General features: G+C 41.8%; 1 protein-coding gene across 5 annotated transcripts in view; it reads right to left on the bottom strand.

The window, feature by feature from the left end:
• Arhgef7 (Rho guanine nucleotide exchange factor 7) overlaps positions 1-20,123 on the bottom strand; it is a 135,775-nt gene that overhangs the window by 97,090 nt on the left and 18,562 nt on the right. For 2 of the 5 annotated variants that reach the window (XM_076872629.1, XM_076872624.1), the window contains exon 2: positions 9,273-9,359. In XM_076872629.1, the coding sequence (XP_076728744.1) occupies positions 9,273-9,359 (87 nt within the window). Of the gene's footprint in view, positions 1-8,804; positions 8,886-9,272; positions 9,360-9,440; positions 9,478-20,123 lie in introns of those variants that run through there. The other 3 variants (XM_076872627.1, XM_076872628.1, XM_076872625.1) reach the window with 3 other exon arrangements.

The raw sequence follows: 20,123 nt of genomic DNA, 5'->3' as shown, positions 1-20,123 counted from the left end.
GCTACTGGTCATTTTTCACCAAGTTTCTACTTACTTAAAAAGAAGAAAACAAGGCCCAGGGGCAACACAGCTATTAGGTGCAGAAAAAGAATTCCACCCTGGATACCAATCTCCTAATCTGAGAGCACTGTGAGGATCAAGCAAATGCACATGGACACCTCAGGCAGACTGGGCACACAGCTTTTCTCAGCAAATGCTGGCTTCATTCCCCACTCCTCACCCCTGCCCACCTCTCGCATGACCTAGACTCCACTGTGGCCTCTCACCACCAGGGCTATTGAGCACCCACAATATGGCTACTTCAAACCGAGATGTACAGTGACTGTAACACACACACACACATCAGATCTGAACAATTAGTTGTGATAAAAGAAAGTAAAATTTTTCACTAACATGTTTATATAATCACATTGAAATAATATTTTATGGATATAATGGCTTAGAACAGAATGCATTACTAAAAAGAGCTTCAAGTTCCTTTTTACTTTTTTAACACAGCTACAAGAAAATACAAAAGCATGTGTTTGACCCACATATTTCTACTGAATAGCACTGATCTAGATAATCAGACATCCCAGAGATCTGAAATCAAGGGAGAAGTCTAGTCACCTACACAAAAAAGAGTGGATACAGAGTTGATAATATATGCTCACCCTACACAAGCTTGGCAAAACACCAAGAGAGAATACAGAGAGCAGCCCTGGATACTACTGCCTGGCAAAATTAAAACACAATTACAATGTCTAAGTAGAAATGGTTTTGCTTTTAAGTACCTACAAAGTGAACTACTACTGCTCAATTCTTCTTCCAAATGACACTCTCATCAATTAATTTAATTCAACTTCCTTAACTGAAGTTCTGGCATGGGCATGAATAAACTCACTTAAGAGTTTATTCAATAAGTCAGCTAATAAATACTGTTTCCTAATCAAGCCTACCAAGATAACAGCACAGAATGAGTCCAACTTAAATAAAGAATGATGTGTGGCCTCAAACATACCGCTGATGCTTCCTCAGCCTTCAAAGCAAAGTTGCAGTCAATGGCTTAATCACACACCTATCTGAATCCAGGATGAAGATAACACCTGGGTGGGGCATCTCAGTCCTAGAAGAGAGCAGACTCACTTCTGGTTGTATGTCAATTAATTCTGCATCAACAAGTTTTGACTAAGTTTCAGTGTAAACAACCTCCATGTTTCAATTCTTCCAACAGTGTTTTTAATTATTATTTGGGGCAAAATCTCAATTGTAACTTTAGCAAAAATATATAGAAGAGAATAGAGCATTAAGCAAAGCCACACAGTAAGCAAAAGATTCTGTCCTGGAGAAGTATTGAGAAGAAATGGTGATTTAGGAACAGATGATGTCACTCCTTATCCAAAACCTCTCTCTCAATCCCTCCAGCTTATTACACAGCTGGACAGCCATCTTCACTCCTTCCCAACTCTTCAGCTTTAAGGGCAGAAGATGAAAAACCAGCAGCAGCACAAAGGAAAACCAGCCAGAGCTCCACTTGTGCAGAGCAGCCCAGCGCCACCCTGTCAGCCCCTCACCCAGGAACTTGTGCCAAGCTGGAAGGAAGCACTGCAAATTTCAACTCTTAATTCCTATTCTAACAGCTTCTATTTCACATCCTCCTCCACTAAATCCAATGCAGAAAACACTTGAGTTTACCATGTACCCAGAAATGTTTGTACAAGCAAGGCAAGAGGTTTTACTCCCTGAGAGACAGGTACAGGCAGGCACAGGCAGGCACACAGCAGCCTTGGAATAAACATTCTCATATATTGCTTGTGGCAAGGCAAAGTGACAAAATTTCTCCAGACACTATGGTAGCAGGTGTTCAAAGCCTGTAAAAGTTTCTACTTTTGACCCTACAGTGTCCCATCAGGAAATCTACCCTATAAAACTAATAAAAGACAAAGGTTTTGGTACAGAAATGTCCATCACAAACTTCACTATTCACAGTAGTGAAAACTTAAAACTACCTCAACATTCAAAATTGGGGATTATTAATCAAGAGGCAGCATTAAAATTAATAGACAAATATTCAACATGCCAAAACAGTCACACTATCAAGTTAAGGTGTTACAAAACATTATGTATACTATGAGGTCATGTGTATTTTAAAAGTATATTTACATATGTGCAATGGGAAAAAAATAAACAATAACTATTAATTTTAACACTGATTATATCCAGATAATAGCATTATATAATTTTTCATTTTTTCCTTACATTTCTCTATTTCCGAACTTTTTATAATACATATGAATTATTAGAAAAAACTTAAAAACAAAATACACAACATGGTTCAAACAAAAAAGAATGATAGTGATTACAATAATAGCTAATTTCTATTTAGCATCTCAAACCTGAAGAGTACTCTTCAAGATGCTTTATATTAGTTTACTTATTCTCACAACACAAAGGGCAGGTATTATTTCCCCATTTCACAGGTGGCACAGCTAGCAAGTGGCAGAGCAGAATAGCAACCTGTGAAGGAGCTCAAGGCCACTGCGCTAATTGCCCACTCCTGCCGAAGCCAATCCTGGCATTCATGGACAACTACTAAAGGCAAACAATGACCCTGAAAGTCCCCAGAGTTTGCTGAAGACCACACTACAACAGCCAGCTGCAAGTGCTCTGACCTACCATTCGGCACCCACAGCACTTCAGGTCTGCTTCATAATTCTTATGAAGTGACTGATTTTAGTTTTCTGTGAAAAATTACTCTGAGAAGCTACCAATTATTGTAGATGATGACAGAAGTGAAGAAGTTTAAGAAAGTAATGATTTCTAGCTAAAAGATGCAAACTTGGTAAAAACAAGCAAAACATCAGAGTTGGCAAAGATTTAAATCTATGACATGAATGAGACCACCCCTGTAGGGCAGGGAAAAAAAACCTGAAGCCAAAGTACTAGCCAAACAGCTCTTCCTTCTGCAATCAGAAAAAGGAAATGCATGCCCACCCACACCATTTCTATTCAACATCGTACTGGGGATACCAGACAAGCAATTAGCCAAGAAAAAAGCATCCAAGGAGTAGGAAAGAAAGAACACCTCTGTTTGTTATGGCAAGCTCCCACATACAGGAGACTCCACCAAAAAATATACAGTAAAGTTACAGAATACAAAATCAAAATGTGACACTTAGCAACTCATCTATATAGTAATAATAAACGATCTGAAAAACAAATGAAGAACACGATCTTACTTACAATAGCATCAAAAAATTTACAAATAAATTTGACCAAGACAGAAGTCTGTATATTGAAAATTAAAGTGGTAAAGCTGAAAACAATATAAAGACATACTATGTTCATGTAGTAAAAAAAATATTAAAACATCCATGCTACCCAAAGCCACCTAAAGATTCAGTGAAATCCCTATCAAAATTCCAATGGCATTCCTCACAGAAATAGAAAAAAAATTCCTAAAATTCATACAAAACCATATAAGACCTCAAATAGCTAAAGCAATCCTGAGCAAAAAGAACAAATCTAGAGGTAGGTTTTTAAAAAAGCTTCTCTACAGTGAATGAAACAACCACAGAGTAAAGAGAGAACCGCGAAAGTGGCAAACAGTATTTGCAAACCACATATTTGACAAAGGGCTAAGATCCAAAATATAAGATACTCACACAGTGAAACAACTCAATAATCAGAAAACCCAATCAAAAAATGAGTAAAACACCCAAATAAACATATCTAAAAATATACATAAATGGCAAACAGATATATCAGGGAAATGCAAAGTAAAACCTCACACCTATTTGTCAGAATGTCTATCATCAAAAAGACAAAAGTAAGTGGTGTGACAATGTGGAAAAAAAGGGAATATTTGTGCTCAGTTGATGGGACTACAACCTACAGCAACCATTATGAAAATCAGTATGGATTCCTCAAAACCTAAAATTAAAATTACCATACGATACAGCCATCCTACTACTGGGTATATATCCAAAGGAAATGAAATCAGTACATTGAAGAGTCACCTGCACTCACACGTACACTGCTGCATCATTCACAAAAGCGAAGACACGGAAATAACCTAAATATGCGTCCATGGATGGAGAAAGAAAATATGATACATATATACAATAAAATACTATCCAGTCTCAAAAAAGGAGGAAATTCTGCCATTTGCAACTACATGGATGAACCTAAAGGACATCATAGTAAGTAAATAAGCCAGGCACAGAAAGTCACTGCATGATATCACTTACATGTAAAACCTAAAAGAGTAACTCAGGAGAAGAATTGGCAGTTACTAGGGGCTGTTAAAGGCTAAGTGAAAGAGGAGATGCTGGTCAAAGAGTACAAAGTTTCGGTGAGGAGGAATAAGTTCTAATGACCTACTACTGCACAATATGGTGACTACAGTTAATAAATATGCATTACTGCTATATGTCATGACTGCTAAAAGAAATTTTAAACATTCTCACCACAAAGAAATAAGTATATGACAATGAATATATGATTAACTTAATTTAATTATTCTACATGCGTTCATATACAACATCACACTGTACTCATAAATACATGTAGCCATATATAAATTTAAAAAATAATATATATATTTTTAACAGTAAGAAGCTAGTTATAAAGCAAACTTTATATAATAGCTGGTCTACATTTCAAACTAATCTAAGATCAAAAAACTAAGCAAAATTTCCCAAGAATAAGGGTGAGAAAAGAACAAATTTATTCTAAACCATCTGTAACTCTGAATTACTTCCACTGTTCTACAAGAACAGTTAAATTGATTAAAAAAAAAAAAAAAATCCCAGGGCTGGCTGTAGCTCAGGGGTAGAGCACCTACCTCACATGGGTGAGGCACTGGATTCAATACCACATAAAAATAAACAAATAAAGATGTTGTGTCCATCTAGAACTAAAAATATAGTTTTAAAAAATCCTAAAGCAACAGGTAACTTGAGTATTAGGTAGTGTGCCAAGTAGGTAGAGAGGTCAATGAGAGAAGGTTAGCATCCTACCAGGTCAAACATGCCAATTCCAGAAAAGGCCCACTTGCATTTGACAGATTCCCTATATTTCTTCTTGACAACCCTAAGTTTTACCTGAAGTATTTTCTTTTCCAAAGCAATCGTGGTAACATTGTATGGGAATCCATAATCAGTTCTTAAGCAGAAAAGCTTGGGCAACATTAAATTAATCTGCCAAGAGTCCCCTTGCTGAGGTAACCAATCATCTCTTGCCTTTCAGGATGGCCTAACCCAGATAGGCAGAGAACAGTGCCTGGAAAACTGGAGGGGTGGGGGTGTCAGAACAAGTCAAGTTCAGCTCTCACTTTGTAAATACAATTTGAACTTTTGAGTAGCTTGAAAAGTCAATAAACTGAAATACTGCATTTATAACAATGCTAACATCCATCTTTCCTGTCAACTTTTCAAAATCAATAACTAAAAAAAGGTATTACACTATCTCTGAATGTGTGAACATAACTAGTGAGAAAAGCAAACATTTTTCTTCAACAACCAAAATTCACAGCTATATTATATTACATAATACTTTGCTGATAATATCCTTGAGATTACACTGGTTTGGGCATAAGTTAATAATCCACCATATAATCAAATGGAATCATATGTTCTTAACTTTGGCTCTTGGAATAAAAAGCAGTCAAACATGCTACACATACAATGTTTTAACCAAATTCAGCTTTCCTGGGAAGGCAGCCTCTGCTTCTGACAGTTACAGCTCACCTGCCTCAGTAGATTACAGATGCTTAACTACAGAATACTGTATTAGGAGAAAACTGTAGCAGCAAATGCTCTGTGATCATTTGAAGCACACACAGCCTCATGGCTGCAACACTGAGTAAGAGACCAGGAAGTAACAAAGCAAAACCTTGGAAAACAGATTATACTCCAGATTTCTCTTGATGTGAAAAAATGATCTACGATTTGCTTGACTGGCCTTAGTCACTTCATAAACTCTAACTCATCATCATCATTTTGGTTGTTTTTTTTTTTTTTAAATACAAATGGAAGGAAACTGGCATTGCTCCAGTTAAGTAGCAAATAAAAAGTTATAAGAAAATAATGAGGGCTGGGGATGTGGCTCAAGTGGTAGCGCGCTCGCCTGGCATGCGTGTGGCCCGGGTTCGATTCTCAGCATCACATACAAAGATGTTGTGTCCGCCGATAACTAAAAAATAAATATTAAAAAAATTCTCTCTCTCTCTCTCTCTCTCTCTCTCTCTCTCTCCCTCTCTCACTCTCTCTTTAAAAAAAAAAAAGAATGAGGTCAACTAAGTTGTATGCATTGCTTTCTGGCACAGAATTGCCCAATTTTAAAATTAAAAAAAAAATACAAATACAAAATTTTTTCATCTTAAAATGTACACTACTTCTCAAAGTTTAACAATAAATGCAAACTGCACAATATTCCTTTAAATTATAAAACTCCTTTCATAATCAGAACAACCCATTGGAGGACATCTGATATTTTTCAGCTAATTAACATGTTTATGCATTAAAGAAACTGATCTAGCAACAATCACTTTCAGTGAAATTCTCTTTTCAAGAAATTATTAGGCAAGTTTAAATTGGCAATAAACTAGAAAATATACATACAAAAAATAGTCCAATTACAATTCAGACTAAAATAACTCCTGAAAAGGACTCTGATATTAATTAGGACAAAAAAATATATTTTATTTTGTATATGTTTTCAGTCTCTCACCCTTCAAAATTTGGTAGAAATGGAAAGTGTAAATCCTAGAACACATGTCAAGATCATAGAGCCCTGCTCTCCTAAGTACTGCTCTGTATGGGAGACAAGACCTCTTAGAACATGCCTATCTCCTCAAGAATGGGAAGCCCAAGTTGGAGCTAGACAGAGTTCCTTCTTTGAGAACTTCCAAAACATCATCGCAATTACACAATTTTTCATGTGCTTTTTACTGTTTTTGCTTTTATTATTTCAGGTAATTAGGAGTTTTAAGCGTAATGTATTGAATTTGAAAGAATGTTAGTATTGCCACTGCTAAACTTTAAATTGACTGGAAGAGACAAAATAAGCCAACTGACTTTTTCATTTAAAAAGAAAGCTATTGCTATCAATGTCAAGCTTATTTGATCAATAACAAATACCTATCAAAGGCCTATTCTATGCCAAACATTGCTGTAGGTGACTGGGACATGCCAGTTAACAAATTCTTCTACAGCCCCTTTATATACATTTGTAACATTAAAAACAGGTACCAGGGCTGGGGATATGGCTCAATCAGTAGCGCGCTCGCCTTGCATGCGAGCGGCCTGGGTTTGATCCTCAGCACCACATACAAATAAAGATGTTGTGTCCTCTGAAAACTAAAATATAAAAAACAAAACAAAAACAGGTACCAGGTTGGGGTTGTGGCTCAATGGTAATGCGCTTGCCTAGCATGTGTGACGCACTGGGTTCGATTCTCAGCATCACATACAAATAAATAAAATAAAGGTCCATCAACAACTAAAAAAATATTTTAAAAAATAAAAATAAAAAACAGGCACCACATCACATATCAACAGGAACCTTTGGGAAACTAAAATGAGGGTTTAACATTCAACTTCCTTTAAGTCTCATATTGAAGGTATGATCTCAATAAGCAAGCAGGTTTTAAAATATGGTAACACACACAAAACAGTAAAATGAAAAGGATAATAAAATGTTACAGCAAAGGTCAAAGTAAAGTAAAAACTGCCACTAACAAAGCATGTTATCACAAACTAATAAGGAAATTTAACCATGAAAGACAAGGCAGATACAAGAATGGGAAGATCTATTCAAACAATGTCTTTCTCCCTCTTAAAGAGCCATAGGGATTTTTGAGATCTCAAATAAGTACTTCTCACTTATTTCAATTATTTGTAATATTTCCTATCCACATCAAAGGTAAAATACATTTTTTACAATCATTAACAAAAACAGTAGTACTTTGGGGCTGGGGTTTGTAGCTCAGTGGTTGAGCACTTGCCTCGCATGCCTGAGGCACTGGGTTCGATCCTCAGCGCCACATAATAAATACATAAATACTTTAATCCCCATAAATTCCTATGTGTCTAATTTCAATTAAGGAAATTAATTGATGGCTTCTACATTTTTCCCCCAGAAACCTACTATAAGAGATTTTCAGGAAAGAAAATCATCTGTTTGGTAATCAGATATGTTTTCATACATGTGCTGATATCTGGGAGCTTGTGTTAACCTACCTCATTTCTCAGATGAAAAACAAACCTAAGCATGGTAAGTAGCAAAAAGGACAGCAATTATATCAACCTGCTGCTCCCAAGGAAGGCCAAGCTAGATTTCTGGACCTTATGCACAAGGCTTGCTCGCCTAAATCACGTTTTGAAACCCAAACCCAGGTCCATAAGAGTTGTCTAACTTAAACATGAAATATCAGGAATCCAGTAAGACCACTTAATGACTGGCCTGAGAAAGAAAAGGCAGAGAAAAGAGCGAGGCCAGCAGGGTTTGAGGTCCACTTCATTTCAGCCCAGCCTTGCCAGATCACTGCTGAGAACCAAGCCACACGTGGACGTGGGTCCTAGATAATCCCTCAACCAAGAGCTCAGCCCCGGCAGGTGCCCAGAACTCCACGTCGCCCGCAGGCGGGAGGGCAGAGCTGGGCGCTGCTGGGCGCTGCAGGGAGCATCCCCCCGCCACGAGCGACGATGACCCCGTCGGACCCCGTCGCTGGCCCCCAACCTCACGAAGCCCGCACCCGGCCTTCCCACAATCACCCGGACGGGCGACCCTCCAGGCCCACCCGAGTCCCGCCATTCACGAACCTCGTCTCCGACCCCGACCCTCATGGACCCCCATCGCTGGACGCTGACCTCTGGCTTTCACCCGCGAGCGTGACCTCACGGTCCCCGTGTCCGCCCCTCACGTCCCCACCCTGGTCCTCCCAGCCCTGACACCAGGCCCCCACGGCCCGGCAGTCGGCCCTGCCGCGCGCACCCCGACCCTTCAGACCCCCATCCCCTTCCCTCACTACGCCCATCGCTGACCGCCCTGCGGCCACCGTGGGCCCTCACCACCCCCTTCACGAGCCATGCCCATCCCCGACCTCCCGCGCCCGCCTTGGGCCCTCACGACCCCATCCCTGATCCTCGGGACACTCCACATTCCAGACCCTCACGAGCCCTCACCCCCCATCCTCCCGGTTCCACCCCGACCTCCCGTGCCCAGCGGACCTCGCGTCCCGCCTCTCCCGACGCCCGGCCCCGCCCCGCCCCGCCCGCCGCCGCGCTCACCTCCAGGCGCAGGGAGGCCCCGCAGGCACGCAGGAACTCGCGGATGTTGCTCAGGCACTCACTCTCGCTCCGCGGCTCCGGGTAGACCTGCAACACACAGCGCGGGCGCTGAGCGCGGCGGCGGGCGGGCCGCGCGGCCCCGAGCCTCCCGGCCGCCGCTCCGCTCACCCTCTTTCCTTCCTGCGGGAGGCACCAATCTCCGTCCCTGCCCTCACCCGGAAGTGGGCCGGCGCCGGAAGTGACGCCATCAGACCGCGCCCCGCCACCGCAGGGGCCTCTTCCGGCCGGCGCCGGGTCCTTGCCCGCGGCGGCCGAGCATCCCTGACGCCCCTGCTTTCTCACCTGGGCTCATGGAGAGTGCAATTTTAGTCTCCTGCCTCACTTGAAACGGTTAGCAAGGTAATTACGCGCGTTGGGCTAAAGTGCGATGTACTCTTTCCCGAATGCAGGCCGTGCGCTTCGTGGGCGATTAGCCTGAACAGCCGCCTAGGCCACCGCCCGGCGGCGCCGAGACGCCCGCGGAGCGGTGGCTGCTGCGGGGCGCCGAGCGGAGGCGGCGCCCGGCCGACTTGGGCCGGGAAACCTGCGACCAGGACTGCGGGGGAGCCCGAGGCGTCCCGGCAGCGGCTCGTTTTTAGACCTAAAGATCATTTTTAAATCAGAACCTTTCGGTTCTGAACTGCGTCAGAACCGAGCGTTGCTGTTTACACTTACACCTCGTCCAGACTTGCAGCGTGTGGAGCCACTGCCTGTAGGGAGAAATCACGGCATTCACGCCATCGGGCTGCTCAGGAGTCCTGTGCACACGCTGCAGAGTGTTTGGGTTTTTTTAAATTACCAATCAAAACCAGGGTGTTCATCGATGCCATAAGAGAGAAAGTGAGGTTTGAAAAGCCCTAGGAGACAAGGCTAACACGTTTCCCTCCACGCTGAACAGATTTATTTTTGTCAGTGAAAGTGAAGAGTAGAACACCAAAACCAAAGCCGCCACCTCATGCACTGTGCTTCCCTCTACCCTGGAAGAATTTTCTAGGAACATACATCACATGTGTAGTTGACATCTGAATTTTCTTGCCATCATTTTAAATATTTGGAAAGGATATAATTTCCGACATTCTGATAACAGCATTTTAAAATTCAGGTTATACCTTTTTAAAAAAATACCCAATGGAATCTTAAGTACAGTAGAGATATGATACCCATTCTCCATCTTAAGAAATTTATGAAAAAACTCTTCTTTCAAAAGCAAACATCATTTTCTCCTTTAAGTCATTCCTATTCTATTCATCCCACAGAACTGTATGCTAATGTATCTTTATGCTTTAAAGCCTTACTGATCACAGCATCTTTTTTTGCAAGACGCCCATACATATGTAATCACAAAACGAATACTCATGGCACATTCTCAGGCATTTATGGACAAGTGCAGAGCAGTGAGAAACTCTAATCAATTTGTGTGCCTGTCCCAGTGGGACTTGAAGAAGGCCATGCTCTGCTCTCTTGTTAGTTCTCTATAAACAATATCATTTACACTATAAACAATATCCTTTACACAGTCTAGGAAACGTTTTTTGATTTTTGTACCTTCATTTGGTGATTTTGTTGTTTTAAATGGCCTCCAAGGGTAGTGCTAAAGTGCTGCCTAGCATTCTTAAGCGTAAGAAAGTTGTGATGTGTCTTACAGAAAAAATTCATGTGCTAGGTAAGCTCCCTTCTGGCATGAGTTATATTGCTGTTGGCCGTGAGTTCAATGTTAATGAGTCAACAATACGATACATCCAGAAAAAGGAAGAAGATATTCGCAGGTCTGTGAGTGAGGCTGCTCCAGAGAGCACTAAAGTAACATCTGTAGTATATGACGAAGCCATGGAAAAGCAGCTAAATTTTGGATTCATGAGATGAAGATCAACAAAAAAAGTATAGTGGGAAGCATTGTTGTGAGGCTGAAAGCCAAAGAAATTTACAGTCACATAACCCAGGGTCAGGAACATGTTAAACCCTTCTCAGCTAGGGCAGGCTGGCTTGCACATTTCAAAAGACGATACAGCATGAAAAACTTTAAGCTTGCAGTCGAGGATGGTTCTGCACACCAGGAAGCTGCAGAAGAATTTTAAAAGTACCGTTGACTGTTATACATGAAAAGGATTATGTTGAAGAGCACGTTTTCGATACCGATGAGATTGGCTTTTTTACAAGAATGTTGGCAAACGAACTTACGTGATGCAAAAAGCTTCCCAGGATCCTGATTCTAAAATACTCAAAGATCATACAACCTTGCTGCTATGCACCAATGCTACGGGCGACTTTAAATGCAAGCCCCTAATGGTGCACTTAAAGGGAAGAACTTGAACTGTATGCCAGTCCACTGGAGATGGAACCAAAAAGCCTGGATGGCATCTGAAATATTCTGGGATTGGTTCCACAATTGCTTTGTCCCAGAAGTAGAATGCTATCTCCAGAGCAAAAACTTTGCCTTTAGGGTTTTATTAACTTTGGATAATGCCCCAGTTCATTGCCATGAAGAACTAGAAAATGCCTTACTCCAATGTGGAAGTTCTTTTCATGCCCCCAAATACTACATCTCTCATCCAGCCCCTCAATCAAGGCATAATAAAAGCTTTCAAGGCACAGTACATGAGAGAGCTGTACAGTAAAGCTTGTGAGACACTTGCTGCCAACCAAGAAGCCACCATGTTAGATTACTGGAAATCAGTGACTATCCGCAATGTTATTGATTATGTTGGCACAGCTTGGGATAACATCAAACAGACTATTATCAATAACTGCTGGGAAACTGGCCAAATTGTGTGAAAACTTTTGAAGGCTTTGAAGGTGTTACAGAAAATATAAAAAACATAACATGTCAAAAACATAATGTGTACCGCACAACAAATAAGTGGAGAGGGTTTCAATGACATGAGGGAAGAAGATGTGGAGGAAATTTTGGCAGAGAAGGCAGTAGAACCCACCAACAAAGATCAGGATGAGATGGCAAAACATGGTATCAGAATCAGTGATGAAAGTCAAGACAGTGATGACAGTCAGCCCATGACTCCAAGAATTATTCCACTTACAGCAGCCAAAATATCAGTGGAATTCTGCCCTGGAAAAAATTTTCAGTGACATGGAAGAATGTGACCCTATGCTTGAACGCAGTCTCACATTTAAGCGCCTCACCTCCACTGCATTTGTCCCTTATTCAGAAATGCTTAAAGATTTGAGGAGAAAAGCCAGGCAAACAAAGCTGAAGCAGTTTTTCTAGCCAATTTTAGGGGGAAAGATGCAAAAGATAGAACTGCTGGATCACAACATACCATCTCCTTGACGTTTCCTCTCTCCAGGTAAGTTCCACCAGTCCACCATTTGATCTTCACAGGCAAGCCAAGGTCTTCAGGTTAAACCACACCTCCTGCAGTTCCATCTACAGTAAGCTGTTAATATTTTTATACAATTTTAAATGCCTAACTTGCTCAGTGCTTTTTTCAGAACTTTATTTGCATTTAATATTATATAGTATGTGTTCACAGTGCTTTGCTTACTGTCTTTATGAGCATTCTGTATATGTATGGTGTGTATGTATGACTCAGTGGAAGAGTTCAACTAGTACAGCCATGGTAAAGCATATTATATATGCTGTGATTGAAACTGTGTTTATTATAAAGAAATCCTCTCTACAGCTATTTGTAATATATATTAGCCATCTTTAAACAAAACATAAAACAAGGTCATGTATTGATTGATTGACAAAGTATTGTCACCAGACTCTTAGACAAATGTAATCCTGTGTCTCCCCTAGAAGCACTGTCTCAGTCATGGAGAATATAGTGATTGCGATAACTATGGAACAGAGCTACCACAATAACAAGAATTTATTCTACACTTAAGATTTTTCAGCCAAAAGGACCTCATTGTTAAGATTTTTCTTCTGACTTAACTATCATGAGTACACAAATGATAGAAATGATATACTATAGCTTTTGATAATTATTAAATATAAAAAGCAAAACAATTGGAAATGTGTATCTTAATGAGAAATATGGGGCTTCCTCTTTTAATTAACTCATTTGCCCAAGGACAATTATCACTTTTCTGCTAGAATGAGATGTGGTCTAACATCAGTGCTTTCCCGACTGGGACTTTTTTACACACATAAGAAATTTTGTTCACAAAGATAAGCACATGGATATTAAAGTAAATTTGTGATGTAACTTAATTCATTGAAGCCTTCTGAATTAGGAGCTCGGGTGTAGCTCAGTGGTGAGCACACTACCCACACAGAATACATGCTTATTAGCATATGAGTTCATTCCCCAACACCTAAAAATAAAATAAAGCTGAAGCTTTCTGAATTGCGTGGCCAAAGTCCAGATATGACCTATCATAAATGTTTTTAAATCATTATTTAATAACTTGACTAGAGTCTCCTTCAGTTTATGTGAAAACTAAGTAGTGGAGACCCTAGAGTTGCAAAACCATCACTGACACCTCAGAACCCTGGATATGTCTAGTTATCCCTTTGTTACGTGGTCTTCAGGTTTTCCATCTTGCAGCACCACACCATAAGAGGACAACAAGTGGGTGAAAGGTCTGCCTTTTTGTGCAAAGTGAGAGAAGGCTATTATGAAGAGGAGGCAAAACACCACAGGCACCATCTCACACCAGTCAGCTGCAGATAAGTATATGCAGGCCAAGGGTCTGGAAATTGACTCCCTGGAAACTATGCAATGCCCACAAAGCTCTTAAAGTCTTCCTGTATGCAGATCTGGGTGCATATAGCTTGCTACTTCAAAGAACAAACCTGTTTGGAAAACTTGTATTAAAGATTCAAACTTTATAATAAATAAGTAGTGCCTGGCTCTCTAATATGTCATCTAGGACAAGTCATTTGACCCCTCTGGATCCTTACCCTTAAAAAAAATATCCAGTGAAACCTAAGTATAATAGATAATTGTATAATACCTATTCTCCACCTTAAGAAATGAGGCTAACAGGCTTTCTCATTGAGATGTTGGGAGAATCAAATGTATTACAAATTATCAGCAATATTTCTTGAGCCCTGACTCCACAGCAGATCATGTTACAAGCACTAGGAATGCGAAGCAGAGTGAGACAAGGTCTCTGATCTCAGTGAGGAAAGAATACACTTGCAGGTGCAGGTGCAGCTATACAGAGGCACACTTGGAACCATGGAAGTACTACTGACAGGGTGGGGCTAGAGGCTTATCCAGCATCAAATGTGATCTCGAGCCTGGTAGATGAAAAAGCTAGTGGAACTGCATATTCAATTATGTGACATTTTAAGCTGGGCATGATGGTGTTCATCTGTTATCTAGTGAGGAGGCTAAGTCAGGACATCACTTGAGCTCATGAGTTGAGCTCATAGCAAGACGCTGTCAAAGTGTGACATATTAGAAGTCTATGGAGTGTTCAAGAAAGGTACCTAGTCAAGGGCACCTTAACTCATGAGTAAAACTACATTTAAAAACAGTGGAATATTATGATACAGAACAAGACAGGTAGAAGTCCTGTCCTTTATCAAAGAAGATGTGCACGGAGCACATTATTAGTTATCCCAGAAATGCAAATTAAAATCACAGCTAAAACTACACACCCACCAGAATGGGGCATGTGGAAAATGCAGACAGCATCCACTCTTGGTAAGACTGAAAACAGTTGGAACTCTCATACATGACTTGACAGCATACTATTTTACCTGAAGAACTGGCAGTTTCTTGCCAAGTTAAACTTAAACCCTAAATTCCAGCAAGTATTTGCCCAAAAGTGATGGAAACTCATCCACAAAATGCCACATAAGAGCATTCACACCATTGGCAAAGCCTTCACAACTGAAAGGAAGGGCTGTCCTCCATGTACCTCTAGGACTCAAGGGACCACCAACTCTGCCCAACTTCCCAGAAGTTCTGTCCCAAACTCTCCATTGATAATAAACTCCAGGTTTTTTCATTAAAAACTAATCAGACCAAGACTGCTTTCCAAACAATTGCAGTTTTCCCTAGAAATATAAAATTATGCTTAATATTTGAGGAATGGTGTGTCTTGTGTGAAAATTGGCCACATCATCTCAAGGCAATGCTAGGATCAAATTCTAGAAACCTTTGCAGCTGCCTTCTGCATTCAACAGCTGCCCAGGGACAGTCGACTCCACCCAGAGTCACTGCAAAGCACCAATTAAGGCAGCTGCCTTCTTCCAGTCAGACTTGGAAAGTGTTTAAAAAGAGTAAGAGCCATGCACAGTGGCATACACCTGCAATCCCAGCAGCTCAGGAGGCTGAGGCAAGAGGATCACAAATTCAAGGCAAGCCTCAGCAACTTAGCGAAGCCCTAAGCAACGTGTAAGACAGTGTCTCAAAATAACAAGGGGCTAGGTATGTTGCTCCGTGGTAAGTGCCCCTGGACTCAATCACCTGTACCAAATAGTTTGAGGACAAACTGCTTGAGAAGTAAGGACAGGCAGCATCAGCAAGGTAAGTGAATGAGCAGGCCTGGTGCTGCCTTAGCAACCATAATGAAGACAACAGAACCACCAGAGTTCCATCTAACTCCCTTCCAGCCCTGGTTCCCAGTGGCTCTCACTGCAGTCTTGTGTGTGTGAAATCCCCCACCTGCTTCCAATCTCCAGTGGGATTTGAGAACCACTGGTGTGGAATAACATCAGAATCAACTGGAGGAACAGCTTTAGGTGGAACCCAAGAATCTGAATTTCTTCCAAGTTCATGGGAGATGCTAATGATATCAGGACCAGACTTCAAGAACTAGTGGTATATGCCAACTGAAAGTAAGAAAGTGGTGTTTCTCCCACTAGAATAACAACTTCCTTACCACAGAACAAAGGTCCCCAGGTCTTTGTCATCAACAGCCTCATCAACCAGCTGGAGAGAATCAACTGCTTTGAGAACCTGCATCCTGGCTGTGGCACCTATCACATGATGACCTACTTGGGCACAGTTCAACTCCCCATTAGACATCTGCTCTCTAGTGGCAACCCACAGGCACCTCTTGTTAAATAGTCAACCAAGTAACCTAACCAACATGGAACACCAAAGTCACTTATCACAGAGCAATTGAGATAACCTTCAAGTGGAAAGGTAATAGAAAACACTTCAGGTTGGTCTGTTACTTAGTGGTAACATGACTGCTCAGAATGACATGCTGCATACGTCGTTAGTGCACTCTGCTCTGGGAGGCTACCCTTGGAGGGCCACATAACCCAGGCTCCCTGCACTGTGGCCTTGGGTTTCAGCCATTAGGAGACCATGGCTGGGAAGGAGGGGCACCTCCTGCTAAGTGGCACTGGCTGTGTGCTGGTATAGGTTCACAGAGCTGGCTGTGTCTCACCCCTACTCTGCTTTCAGTAACATCACCTTGCAGCTTGAAATCAGCCACAATGGAAGTGTTTATACCTCAGAGATTAGTAAACACTGCACATCAGAGCCTCCACCCAGAAAGCCAACAATGTTCCTCTCCTGACAACAGCTCCCTTTAGGAAGCCCCTCCTGCAGCTACAGCTTTCCTAGCTCTGGTAGTTTCCTGCTTCTCCCCACCAGTCCCTGCACATTTAGGGGCATAATGGCTTCCAGGAAACTGCCCCATCTCAGGGGTTCTATTTGTCCCTGCCCTCACTTCATACGTGGTCTCATTACTCACTCCAGTCTCTGTTTGGGGGCCATCTGTTTTCTGCTGCGACCCTAACTTGCAGAGTTTCCTGGTGGCAGCTGAAAATAGAGTAGCATGTAATACCAAAGATAGGAAACCATTTAGAAAGCAGATTAAATGGACTACAGTGCTTCCACAAAATGGACCAACAACTCTATACAATCTCTAGGTTTACATTAAAGTAAAATCTCTAGGTTACCAAAATGCAGTGCTGGGTTTGAAATCCTAAATTCACCTTTAAAAGCCTACTTAGCATTTAATGGCTTGTCTAATATTCAATTACATGGTAGTCACTGCTTTATTCTAGTTAGGCTACTGCAGTCTCCTTTTCTTCATAGTGCTCTCTGCCTATTATTCCATAGGACATGCTGTGAAGTGGAGTGAAACACAGGTGAAAGGAGCCCACTTAGCCATCCATCCACTGGACAGGTCTTCCAAATCCATTGGAAAAGAAATGAAGCATCAAGCAGAAAATTAAAAGATTTGGTTGCTAAATATCAGATAAGTAAATTACTTCTCAAAAGCATGTAGCCTACTACCCAGTAGTTTGCTGAAAGACAATTAAACTTTTAATAATGTGCACTTTCTTTTGCTTGCTTTCTTCAACATACCCCAAAACCCAGCTCCTATAAGGAGTGCTAGTCACATAGGGAGAAACAAAATTTTTTCCACTAGTTTGAAACTGGCCAGATTTACAAATATGTAGAGTCAGATATGCCAGAGACGTGACACATGGAGGAGATGACCAAGGCTGCATTGCTTAAATTAACTCCTGTCCCCTGAGGCTTGGTTCCCACAGGCTCCAAAAGCATGTGAAGTCCTTCAGAGCTGGTGGCAACTGTCCCAAATTCATGCCAATGCCAAAAATAGATAAGAAAATGTTTAAAGATAAAGCACCCATCACATAACCTAGAATAAATCTGTCCACAAGCTGTAGGTTTTCCCAATAATGCTAGATAAACACAGGGAGCTGCATGTTAGCTGGCAAGTGAAAGCAACCTGGAAAGGACAGAGGTGCTGCCTTGGCTGGAGGTCAGCCCCTTGGGGATGCCGACATTGGGCAGCAGCTCAGCCAGCAGAAGGCATGGCAGAAGCTGGCTGTGCTCCCTCAGTGGAGGACACCGATTCAGGAACACAAAAGAAGAGTAGAAATTCATAAGAACTCAGACTAAGTCTTGTGGCCAGAGATTGTCTTCAAATTTCTGCCTGTTCATCACGGCACAATCACCCTCCTATGTCAGTCATGCTTGTAACTTAACGAAAACAGCCCAGGGGTTACAGCACAGCATTTTGTGAATCTGAGCCACTCATTCCTTGCTGCCTGGGCTCCATTCTACTTGGCTTCTGATCCCTCGGTGTTGATTTTGTCTCCTGATCCCATCTCAGAATACCTGATGGTTCCGTTTCTAAAGACCCACTGTTGAAGAATACGTGGAGAAGGCCTGTGGTCTTCGATGGAAGAGTGGGTCCTTGCCGTGTGTGCTGGTGGCAACAAAGTGAGCACCCTAGGTGCAGGGAGGCCCACCCTGTGAGCACATGCATCCCCGCTGACCAGGCATACCTCACACACATGCTGTCTGGTAAAACCACCACCCAACATCCTGAGACAAGGGAACATCCCTCCTCCAGCAGCCCCTGATGGCATTCCACATTTAAATTTTGTTCTCAGATGTCTCAGGACTGCTGATGGCTGCCCTGCCATTTCCCATTTGGTTTGACAACTACTCAGATTCACTTCTGAGGACTCTCCCACACACCCCTGCACACACAGTGACACCATCTGTGACTGGGCACTCCAGGCAGTAGCCTTTGTTCCAATCCTTCCCAGCTGAAGGACCAGTCTGTGCTTTTTAAACTGCTCAAGAAGCTGCATTTATGGCAAGGAGAAGCCTCAGAGCCATATTACAGAAGATGGGACATGACCACTTGGGAAGAGTTCCATTTTGGTCCATGTTTGAGAGGTCACTGAAGGAGTGCAGAGAGCACTGGCACATTGTGCAGAGGAGCCAGTGAAGCAAAAGGGAGGCCTTCACTCAGGAAGAAACAACTAAGGGGTTGGGAACAGCAGAGGACACCAGGGCTAAGCACATCTCTATAAATAGCAGGTGAGCCTTGCCCTAGCAAGGATAGCCAAGAGCCAGGCCAGGAGGAAGGTGAGGAACAGCACTAGCTCAGGGTGCTTGGAGGAGGTTAAGGAAAAAAAAAAAAAACTGCAGGAAAAATTCAGGGCCAATGAGACTTTCATATTATCAATAAGTGGCCAAAAGCTGATGTGAAACCTCACTGCCACCCAACACTCAAGTTATTGGCAGAATGTGACCTGAGTAAATAGAGCACAGTTATCAATAAGATGCACAGCAGTCATACTTGAGGAAATAAAATTTTTAAAAACCACTTAGACAAACTGACCTTCATTAGTTGAAGATAAGGCTGCCAGTATATACACAAGAAGTCTGTTCATATTACTATAACTGAGGTATTTCACTGCTTATTTATACATCAAACCAGAAGTCACATCACTTCTCTGCCCAAAACCCTTAAAAGTTCCACACTTTTTCATGCAGAGAAAAAGCCAATTCCTATAAGAAAATGAGAAGACAAACCACAGACTGGTAAAAGAAGGATCTGCAAAACACACAGCCAAAGACTTGTATCCTAAATATACAAAGAATTCTTAAAAATTAACAATAAGGAAAAAAATTAATGGGCAAAAGAAGCCAGGCTTGACAATACACACCTGTAATGCCAGCAACTTTGGAGGCTGAGTCAGGAGAATCACAAGTTCAAGGCCAGCCTCAACATGTAGCAAGACTCTGTCTCAAAAAATAAAAAGATTTGGGGATATGGTTTTGTGGTAGAGCAGTCCTGGATTCAACCCCCAGTACCACCAAAAAAAAAAAAAGGCAAAAGACCTGAAGAGACAACAAAGAAGATTCGTAGATGCCAGTTGTTAGTCAGCTTTCTGTTACTGGAACAAATACCTGAAGTAAATCAGTTTATAAAGAGGAAGGATTTACTTTGGCTCATGGTTGAGAGGTTTCAGTCCATGGTCATTTGGCTCTTATTACTTTGGGGCCTGTGGCAAGGCAGGACCATGTGGCAGAAGGGGCCAGGATCATAATACTCCCTTCAAGGACATGCCCCAGTGACTCGACTTCCTCCCACTAGGACCCCACC

Source organism: Callospermophilus lateralis, chromosome 12 (genome assembly GCF_048772815.1).
Source record: "Callospermophilus lateralis isolate mCalLat2 chromosome 12, mCalLat2.hap1, whole genome shotgun sequence".
NCBI lineage: Eukaryota > Metazoa > Chordata > Mammalia > Rodentia > Sciuridae > Callospermophilus > Callospermophilus lateralis.
Note: the sequence above shows the minus strand (reverse complement) of the source record. Positions and strands in the feature narration are given on the sequence as shown.